The sequence below is a fragment of the Curcuma longa genome, unplaced genomic scaffold (assembly GCF_044706935.1).
Source record: "Curcuma longa cultivar G26 ecotype Majalengka, Jawa Barat unplaced genomic scaffold, ITB_CL_G26_1.1 utg3290_np1212_1714210_RagTag, whole genome shotgun sequence".
Classification (NCBI taxonomy): domain Eukaryota; kingdom Viridiplantae; phylum Streptophyta; class Magnoliopsida; order Zingiberales; family Zingiberaceae; genus Curcuma; species Curcuma longa.
Window position 1 is genome coordinate 540697 of NW_027435602.1, and position 11414 is coordinate 552110.

At 35.7% G+C, this 11414-nt stretch overlaps 1 protein-coding gene across 1 annotated transcript; it reads left to right on the top strand.

Moving 5' to 3' along the window:
- Positions 1 to 8506: 8506 nt before the first annotated feature.
- Positions 8507 to 11295, top strand: LOC141820327 (transcription repressor KAN1-like). Its single transcript, XM_074707610.1, has 6 exons — positions 8507 to 8975; positions 9119 to 9195; positions 9544 to 9589; positions 9681 to 9726; positions 10953 to 11037; positions 11118 to 11295. Exons 1-6 carry the CDS (start codon positions 8507 to 8509, stop codon positions 11229 to 11231), a joined length of 837 nt encoding a protein of 278 aa, XP_074563711.1. The 3' UTR covers positions 11232 to 11295.
- The last annotated feature ends 119 nt before the right edge of the window (positions 11296 to 11414 follow it).

Genomic DNA, 11414 nt, shown 5'->3' on the forward strand with positions numbered 1-11414 from the left:
GATATTGTCCACTTTGGGACTAAGCCCTCAGGGCTTTGTTCTTGGGCTCTCCCCAAAAGGCCTCATACCAATGGAGATATTTTCCATCCTTTTAACCCCATGATCTTTTCCATATACTTTAGATGTGGGACTATGTTTGCATCATTGCAACTCAACATTTCTCAATCATGAATTCTAAAATAAGTTCTAGTAAACCATACGAACTCAAACAAGAATCATGCACATGATCTAGTAACATCGAAATTTATAATAAAATTAAATTAAATGATAAAGATGATGAACATGAATGCAACGAATTTGCCATCGTCATCCTTGAAATCCTAATCCTGGGAAGAAAAATGAGGAGGAGGATCTTCCGTAGGAACTGGAGTAATAACATGTTACTCTCCTCACTAATAGAAAGCGAGGAGATCTCGAATTATCCAATTTTATAAGGATCACACCCTATATATAGCAATATATGGTATTAGTTCATCAATAATAACATAATTTGAATTAATAGCTTCTACATATAAATTCACATCCAATAACACAAACTCATAATTAATATTAATTATATCACTTAATGAATTTGTTCATAATGACATAAAATTGTGTGTTACAAAATAATATGCAAGCACACCGATAATCTAACAAACAATCCTTTATGTGTGGAGTATAATTCATTTTTATTTCAAACTTAGACAAATATAGGTTTATATTGCAATTTTGTCAAAACTACTATGTATACCTAAAATAGTTAAATTTCTCCACAACCACTCCTTTGTGTTTTTTTGGATCCTTTAGAGTCGCTAGATGCCTTTTTTTTTTCCAAACTCACAATTGTATAGGTTCATTAGTAGTTTTGTCATAACTGCTACATGATTCTCAATAATAGTTTTATCAAAATTACTACATGGTTTTAGATAAAAAAAAAAAAAATTAGAAAAGTGTTTTTTTACTAACAACAAATGACAAACAATAAACTCGAATATATAAAATGTCAAAGAAATGAAAATGAAAGTAAAAATACTCAAAGAAGAAAGGAGAAACTTCTATTGATGATAGAGAGATGAAATAATATTTTTTATAATTCAAGTGTTTAAAATTATATTCGCTCTACTTGAGATTCAAATTTTGATCCTTTCATTGTTCATTTAATGTTTTATTACTGTACTATGTCCATAAAGGTGATGAAATGATGTTTATTGTGCAAAAGGTGAAATCGTTCACCTATAATGTCTCCACCCAGTCTGCCCCAGGATCAACACAGAGGAGGTAAATCATAATAACTGAGAGATAAGATAGATGAGTGGGTAAGTTATACCAAGGTACATGTATGTTCTGTCAGTCCTGAGAATCAACCCTCACTCATTGTGCAAATAAACTATTTACTTATCATCTTAGCTAAGTTCGTGGGGACAAAAATTTACTTTGACGAAATGATATATATATATATATATATATATATATATATATATATATATATATATATATATATATATATATATATATACATATATATATTTTGTGTGCAAATATAGGAAACGCAAAAGGATTCGTGTTCAAAGGGGCATTATTATAGTTAGCAGAAAGTACCAAGTGAGATGCCCTTTTATGAGAAATTAAAATTGGACATGCATCCTTTAATGATTATGTAAAAGAGGGAGCACCATCTTAATTTTCGCCCAACATTAATTTATCGATATCCTTATAAAAGACAATTATATATTGATACCATAATTTTAAGAGGGCACTTATTTTTATATACGATTCTGATTCTTTTGAAGAAATATAAATTTTTAACAGGACAAGGGCCATTCAGTTTCATTATTTGTCACATTAATAGGACAGTAATTGGCACATGTCTTCTTTTAATGGCATTTATTGTCGTTTGTTGGTCATCCACTGTCTCAGCTATTGGAAAATAGACGTTCAACTAACCATCATCATGGCTTAAGTCTCAAGAAAAATCCCAACAAAAGAAAAATTTATCCAAAAATTAACTTATTAAATTCTATCATTATTTAATTTACGGTAATCAATGCATTCTTTCTATATTATTAAAATTCTAGATCTTAAAATGAGTGTTAGCTAGGGAAATGCTTATCTAACTAAGTTTCTTTTCAGAAGAAAACTTTTTTTTTCACTTTTGAAATTTAGTGCCGGCCTACGCATCTAAACGTCAAAGTTAAGAGTAGTCATTGTTTGCTTTATTGAGAATTATTAGAATTGTTTATACATGAACCATTTCTTTGGGAATTAAACAGGCAATTAACTTGTAGAGATAACTCATCATCGTGTCAAATTGTGAAAAGAAAACATCGATTGACTAAGCTATAAAGAAGAGGTACGTACGTAGCTAGGGGAGGTTAACCTCTATCTCGTCCTCGGTCGGTGGTTCTTCGTACAAATTAATTAAATCAAAGAAGAAAAGAGGAGGAAGACTTGGACAAGAAACTTTGTTAGGTAGCTAAAAACATTTACATTCTATTTTTTTTAAAAATTTTATTTTCTTAATTACTCGAGCTAAAATGGATTCGATAAATTAATTAAAGGCAAAGAAAATTTAAAAAGTATTCTTAACATAGTTATTCCCATTCGGTGATGAATGGCCTTGGCCAATATTTTTTTTTTTTAAGTATCGTAGACTTTAACTCAATTGTAGGCCCTTTTATGAATTTAGTTGGCAAATCAAGAATACCATTTGATGTGAACTCAACTAAGAATAAGATTAATATGTCTTAGGAACTCATAGCAAGACAAGAAACCTAGAATTGCTGTTGAAATAATAAAATAAAAGAGTAAGGAACTGACGACCTACGTCTAGTTTGGAAGTTGGAATTGTCTGATATTGGATTTAGGGTGCCACAACAAGTGATGGATGAAAGTTGATGAGCTAATGAATGCCACAAGGATTGCCTTGATAAGCTTAAAGTTTCATTCAAGAACCAACAAAGTAAGAGTTTCACCAAAACCCCTTATTTATAGGGCAACATGTTTCCCTTGCATCCAAGAAAAACCCTAGGCCCAAGTGAGGTTTAAACCCATTAAATTGCATTGGACTCTAAATTATCTAGTTAGCCTAATTAGGGACCCGAATTAAGCTAATCAAGTCGCATGCATGGTTTGCCATTTGTTGTAGCACATCCAGCAATAACTTGAGTCATAGTTTCTTCGATTAGTACGTGAGTATTTCTTTCACAATCTTAGCTCAGGCCCTTATGATTTGTCCTTTTAAAATGTGTAAAGGAGTCTTCTAATTGCCTTGGAACGAGCTACTCCTTCACCTCGGTTTCTTTAGCTCGAGTGTTCTCTTTTGTTTGCTCAATTGCAGCTTGGTATTCTACTTGGATCTCATCACCATTAATCTAACACAATTAGGCTACAACTATTGGATGACCTAAGAGCTTGAACACTTTAATCAACTAATGACAGATCAAATAAGGTTGAAACAAAACTACAATGGATGACTATAAACATAGTCAAAGGGGAGCATGGGAAAATTACTAAAACTTCTTATTTCTAGCTAGCCTCCCAAGCTCAAATTTTAATTATTCATATTCTTTACATTGTTTTATTCTCTTTATTTATTATAGTTGTGGAGCTTAATTCCCATCATTGTGAGAAGAAGAGCCACTATAAATAGTACTATATATTTCATGATGCATGTTATATATCATTGCATCTTGAGACTATATATATATCCTCATGTTAGAAAGGCACATCTCTTCTGCAAAAGGTGGAATCCGCCACCTTAGCAGCCCCACACGGTCGACCTCACGACTATCTGTGAGGAGGTAAATCGAGAAACTGCAGTTAGTCATGACGCAGGAGGGTATTACATGGTTTCGTCAGGATTCGAATCCTTGCCCTCTTCTGCAAGTCTGCTGCATCGAAACCAATTCAGCTATACTCGGAGGCTAGAAAGGCACATCTCACACATTATCAAGGGACTTAGCCCATTATGCACATTCATGAATTCTCTAAAACTTTTGTCCCCACATGCATTTGGAGGAACTTTGTGGATATCTTCAAGCCTGATTGGGCCATGTGAAAGATTGTCTTGAGTGGAGTGGACAATAGTAATTTTGCATCCAAGAATTGAAGTTGGGCCACTCAAAACAACTTACTCGATAAGGATTAATATAATTAATTTGATGTGAAAGATGAAACCATTTGCTTAGCTTGTTGCATGCCTCATGGATTGGGGAGCAAGACAAGGGCAAAATGAAAAGAAAAGAAAAGAAAAGAACAGAACAAAACAAAAGATGCGAGGATCCAGTGCGGGTAATTATTAAGATGCCCATTAATTAATGTTCCATTTGCACAGCAGTACGTCCTCATTTTCAAACTAGCTAGTACATGGACTCGGATGACACCAATGTAAACGCATGATGCATTACTTAGCCTTGTCCCCAGGTACTCGATCGCCTGCAGCCTCATAAATGCTTAGCTTCCTGCCCAGAGATAAGCACTGAGACCACAAATTGAAAACTAGATGCATGATCAGTTAATATTCTAATTCCATGCAACTCATCAACGAGTTAATTTATGCACGGTGCGTGTACTTCCCCTTTCCCAATGGAAAACATCGATCATCACGTGTACTATTCTATGCTGCAAAAGGTTGGAATCCGCCAACCTAGTGGCCCCACACGATCGGCCCCCCGACCATCTGTGGAGAGGTAAATCACGGTGAATGCGGGACTGACCAGGGCATGGTGGCCGAGGGATTTGGAAACATGACACAGATTGATGTTATCGCAAATGCAACCATGAGCCCTCGAACCGCCCACCTCATGCTGCAAGCACCCATGCCCTGACCAGCTGACCCCGCCCGTGGGGGCATCATGCATGCTTGCATGTGTTGGGAAAATCAGTGCATATGCGACTTTGATCATGCATGCTTGCATGACGCCTGTATACAGTAGTTTGTGATACTGTTTTACATATGAGTGGTGATACACAACGTGAAATGGTAGCATGAAATCGTAGCATGACACTCACATTGGTAGTAAAATTCCCACTTGCATGCAGTGGGACCCACTACATGCAATTGTGAGTGTCATGCTACACTTTCATGCTACCGTAAGAATCATTTCTCTTTACATATATATTTACGATCTTTTTTTTAAATATTGTTTTCACTTATTTAATACAGAAAATTATTCTTTATACTTTTAGATTGATAAAATATAAAATTAAAATTTAATCAGAATTAAAAAGACTTAAAATAAGAGTTTACAATAAAAAATATACTCTGATCATACACCATAATACGGACATATCCCCAACCGAAATTAGAAGAAGTCGAGAAGACTGTACGACTAGCTTGGCACGTCCCCTTCCCCTGTGTGACAAATGGCACGCCGTGTTAGGTCAGCCTCATTGGCTCTAGTTTCTGACATGACCCCCTGTGCCAGCCATGTCAGGCCAACCTCATCACCTCCAATTTCCGACACGGCCTCTCCCCGTGTCGATTGACATGACCATGCCAGCTGGCATGCAACACCTCCGATATTTTTGGAAGTTTCATCAACTTAGTCGAGAGTTATAAAAATCCAGAAGTCTCGTGATCATGGAAGGAGATGTTTATTGCGACAGGGATCCCTATGAGAGTCATTTCCAAGGAGTCATCAACGTTTCCATCTTTCCTAGAGTTTGGAGATTCTTCCTAAGACACAGACAATAACTCGACTAAACTTTCTCTCTTTTTTCTTATAATTTGAGTTGTAGGATGTCTTCTTTTTTATTTTTCGATTGTAACTCTATCTCCATAGAGTAATATTCTAAATTCTAGAATGAGGGAGCAACATATATAATGTATTGTTGATATCCATCTTTTATACTTATTTATTTTTCTTTATCATTTATGATGTGTTTATCCGCATATATGATTTTGACACTAGTCATGTGCATCTTTATATCCCAAGGATACGGGAAAGGACCGAGGGGTGAATCCAAATTTTGACCCATAATTAAAGATTAAAATGTGAGAGAGGTTGTTTACAAGAGTAGTCCAAAATCTTACGAGGTCATCATTGGCTATCATATAACTTAATGGATCGATCCCGATTCAACATCACGAAGTAGGGATGCCACTTAAAAGATCGTAAGACATTGTGATAAGAGCTTCCCTGAAAAAGCGGTCGCTCTACTAATTAAAGATGTCTTGAAGGTAGACGTCACATTTGAGTAGACACGTCACTATAATTTCAAAAATCTATATTGATATCTCAAAATAGACCGCCTACATGCATATAAACATTGAGATATGAAAGTAAATAATATTAGACACGTCTCTTTTCTTTCCTAACTCTTGTAATTTTTTATTGTCTAGATAATCTATTTAATTTTACGATTCTGATTGGTATTTGATTTTATAGTTTTTATGAGAACGATCTTTTTATTATTTGATGATAATCATACATTTATAATTTCACAAATCAGAATCATAAATAAGATTGGGGCAAGGTCTGACGGAATATTTGGGAGAATAAGGAGGGAATTAGAATACAAAGTTTAGCAAGTGATCGCGTAAACACTTGTTTTAATCGAGATCGAGAGAGAGACAGCAAAGAGCAGCCATTGAAGTCAAAGAGACAAACCAATCAGTAAGACCCCACGCACCTGATTGTAGATGTGCATTGCTTGGAAGTCTTGTTACAGAATATTAAATTCACCAACTCCAATGCTTGTCAATGGCCTTAAATGCGAGAGTGTTAATAAATCTCTCTGACGTCGTATGGGAACAGCATCATTAAGAAGGGAAGAAAACTTGCCGAAGCCAACAACAGCCAGTGGAATCAGTATTTAATTAAGCTTCAATTCCTGCATCAGGAAAATGACATCAAATAGTCATTGAACCATGCAAGTTAGGACAAATGGATGGAAGGAAGAGGGAAACCTTCGTATTTCAATCACATTAATAGAGCTATAAGGTCCTAAGGAAAAATAGTTCAATTAGAATATTTTGCTGACATATATATATATATATATACTTATTCTACAATGATGTTCAAATGGGGTAATTGGTACAATATAACTAATTTAATTATGTGTAGCGAGGAAGAATTTATCCATGATATACAAAAGTCTATACCTAATAAAAGACACAAAAAAAAAAGGTTAATTATGATTAACGCAGAGAAGAGAAGATGGAACACAATTGAACTAACAATTTGGATTCCACTGAGATGATATAGATATGTACTTAAGCAATCAATAAATACCCTAGTTAAGCAATATGAGACCACATTAATAGAAAAATAGAGACCAAAGAAGACTTGATTAGTAATTATAAAATAAGATAAATTTTATTTAAATATAGATGATAATATAATAGGAGATCGCCCAATGATATAGAATCCATATTACCAATCTCAATTAATGAAATAAAGATTTGGTTATTGTTGTTAATTTTATTTCTTCTTGTTATTTTTCAATATAAATGTCAAATAATATAATTTTTTGCCATATGAAATGAATGGTTATTCATGCATATATGCTTGTTATCTTGTAATATAATTTTTAAATATGTTTTTAATGTTAAATCTCTTCTAAAACCTATTTTGTGATGATAAAATATGATTGTAGATGACCTTATTGATGGATTTGCAACTGAAAAGTCATCAAGCAAATCTTCAATAACAAATTTGTGATAAAGATGATTGCTACGAATAATCAATTGTAATGAGAATGAAAACAAAATAAATTTATTATAGCAAATGTTTATGATGATATATGTAACATTTATCATATTAAAATTGCTATAGATATTACAATGATAAAATGTTATGGCAACTACTGTTCATTGATCAACTGCCTTTGCATTTGTTGGATCACGATGCTAAGCGGCTGGCGCGATCTCAGCCCTCCATCACCCAAATGCTCCCTTTTACTGTGATTTTCAGCTCCCTACAGGGGCAATTGGCACCATAATACAAGACATACATTGAGCCAACCCTCCTTTAATTTGGTCATACCTCTTTAAGCTCTCATGTTTGGTTCTTTAATTTGATCTTAATGTTTGAAGAGGAATATAATGCCATTAAGGTTGATTCGCAATCAACACTGTTTTTTTTTACCAATCACTGATTCATTAGTGATTAATGGCTATCCATATAATTTATTATTTTCAACTTAAGGACTTAGACAATACCTAGAAACTCTCTTCAGTAGACGCTTTTCCACTTTCCTTCGTCTTTCCTTTATTCTTTTTTGATCTTAAGGAATAAATCGTTCCAAGCTTGTTAATAAAGTTAGGAAATGACTTGTCAGGATAACCAAAATTATTCAGAACTCAACCATTTAATTTTGTTGAAGTACGCTTTGATCAATTATTATTCCTTTTCACTCTCTCTATCCGTTTTCGTTCTCTCATACATTTGCTAAATATCAAGGAAGAACCACTGAGTCCATCAACCTCTCTTCTTCTTCCTGCACTGTCTTTATCTCTCTTGAATCACAACACAAGAAGAAGAAGAAGAAGAAGAAGAAGAAGAAGAAGAAGAATTCCCTTCCTATGCACCTACCTCCTACACTTTTATCTTCCACAACTGAAGATCTTATGATGCTATCGCCAGTCATCTTTGGGGAGACTACAACCCCCGCCGACTCCCCTGACCTCTCTCTTCAAATCGGCCCTCCGAAAAGCTCAGTCACCAGCGGCACCGACCTCCATCCCTCGACCTTCATCCCGACTGGTCAAGCGCCACCTCTGCATCCATCCAACCGGATGCCGCCTTCTTTTCCTTGTAGCTGTGGCTCGACGTGGCTCCTGGGATTGAGACCGGAGTCTCCGATGGCGGGGCGCTACGGCCACCACCTTCACCCCTGCGGCGTGACTGGGACGAACATCCTCCACCCCTGCAGGTTGGTGAGTTCAAGGTTTATCATGATGCCTCGGAAAAGCAGGGCACTGAGGATGCGGTGGACGAGCATCCTCCATGCCCGCTTCGTCCACGCCGTCGATCTCCTCGGTGGCCACGAGAGTATGCCTCACTAGTTCCGCTTATTTAATTACTCCGTTACATCCTTCGCACGCTTTCGATGCTCTATTACTGTTTAATTTAGCAATCTTTTACGAGATTTTATTGGCAATTTGTATGCTCTTTCAATCATGGCTCGGCGTCAGGAGCTACACCAAAGTCTATTTTGGAGCTTATGGACGTGAAAGATCTCACTCTAGCCCACGTAAAGAGTCATTTGCAGGTGTTAATCTACACCAAACTGTTGGTCGTTACTCTCTTCTCTCGAAATACACGTACGATCGAGTAATGAAAGAGAAACAGCATGCACTATCACGGTACAAAAGTAGGAGGAGACCAGAAAAAGTAGGCATCATTTCACAATAATAAGATGAAGATTAATAATCTGGTAGAAACCTGATCAATACGAGCATCTACCTCGTTAGCAGTAAAATGAGGAAAATCAGAAGAAGAAAAAAATTCATAATTATCTATCAGTTAGGAGGAGAAGTACATATCCCTCTACAGTTGGATTTTAGCTGATCGTTTCCTTTACACTAACTTTTTCTTTATTCTCCGTCCTTGTTTGCAGATGTATAGAACAGTTAAATCCACCAACAAGCCTGCAGTTTCCTCAGGTATTCATTTACTCTTGTTTACTAATACACTCACTGGATTAACAAAATAATTAACGTGGCCCTATCTGTCATTAACGATAACTGCAATCAGATTGCTCTGTTCAGGAAATTTTGGAACCTGGAAACAAGTCATCCAGGTATGATTTCATTCCATCTCCGTATATGTATATATACAAGTGAAGTTATTTTTGTGTTGCAGGCCATGGGTACTATATGCGTACTTAGCTTTTAATTATCAAGCATTGACTCTATCACTGACTCGCATGGCAGCTTTTTCTTTTGGTCTCTCTTTTTCAGTTCTCTAAGATCTTATGGGGAGATTTAAAGCAAAAGACTAAAAAAAAGTAAAAAGGAAAAAACTCACCTGATAACAAGTAGATCACAGGCCTTATTTTGTGGGTGTCCCACTTTTGTCAGTGAAATTTGAGGACATTAAGCTCTCTTTTCCCCTTTGGTGAGAATCAGGCACCCAAAAGGATCATATCCTCTCACCCTTCATGCATACATGTTGTTCTATTGCTAAAGAATGTTTGGCTTTTTGGGGAGTTCTTTAATGGTTTCACTTTTTGGCTTCTAAATTGTAGTTACTGGGATTCAATAAAACGTTTGCTTACATGTATGACAATCACAAATGTTGTATCTTCAACGCAGGCATTTCAAAAGATAGAGATACCACTGTAAACGACATCCTCGAAAGCCAGCTAGCTATTTGTTTGAATCATCATGTGCACATTGGCCGTAAGCCATAAGAGTTTTCTAGAAATGAAATGATTCATGCATGACTATTTTCACTTAAACTAAGGGAATGCATTGCCTAGAGGCTTTGGAAAGCTCCATTGATGAGAAATTCACATATCTATCTGTCACCGTGAAAAATATATCGAAAATTGTCCCCAAAACTCCAGTATATATAGGAAACATTTGACATTTAGTGATTGTTGCATTCATAGCCCAAAGTCACGTTCTCCACTTTAGTGTATATTTGTGTTCATTCATTTAGAGATGTATATCGATCGATCAACTTCATCTTACATGTCTTCTAAGAATCATACCTTTTCCCAACTTTTGGTCTTAGCAATTATTTCCCATGCTACTAAATCAAGTCATTATATGAACATTAAGAGGAGGAGGAGGAGGAGAAAGAGTGAGGAGGATTCGAGAAAAACTTCCATCAGAGTTGTGTATAGAGAAACATGATAACTAGGATAATTATACCCATAACCTTATCTAAGGCCATCATCAATAAGGAATGCTTCCATAATAGCTTGCTTGTAACTTGCTTAAAAATGTTTGAGCTTGTCCAAATTAAATTGTACTTTTTCTTATATATTCTATGTTTGTTTAAATTAGTTCCTACATTCAGCAGAGTTCAGACAGACACCAAACAAAAGAGGATTTCAACAGAGGAACTTGGATCGTTATCCTCGACTCTCTCATCACAGATCGAGGTATACAATTCTCAACTTTGATGGCAACATGAATCCGACTACGTACGGTTGGTGTGCTCATTAACTTGGATTTCAAACAGGATGCTGATAATCCTTCCAGATCGAATGACACAATTAGTTCTTCTCGTTGTGATGATAGAAGTCCTAGCTTGGAGTTTTGCTTGGGAAGACCAGATTATTGGCACTTCAAGTAGGATCATTTAACTGGTGTTGGAATGGTACCAACATTTTGTTCTTCAAGGTGTTTGTATATATCGATCGGCTGACTTAGTTCCTATGATCTGAGAAGTCGAAGAAGAACATATATATGCATGCAACTTTCTTATCTTGAGCAATTGATTTCATGTGTGAAACAAATACTATCGGCAACATGATCG

Coding starts and splice junctions, on each gene's coding strand:
- LOC141820327 (XM_074707610.1), top strand. CDS start 8,507: ATGCACCTACCTCCTACACTTTTATCTTCCACAACTGAAGATCTTATG. Junction 9,727..10,952: donor CCTGGAAACAAGTCATCCAG/GTATGATTTCAT, acceptor TCCTACATTCAG/CAGAGTTCAGACAGACACCA. Junction 11,038..11,117: donor CTCTCTCATCACAGATCGAG/GTATACAATTCT, acceptor GATTTCAAACAG/GATGCTGATAATCCTTCCAG.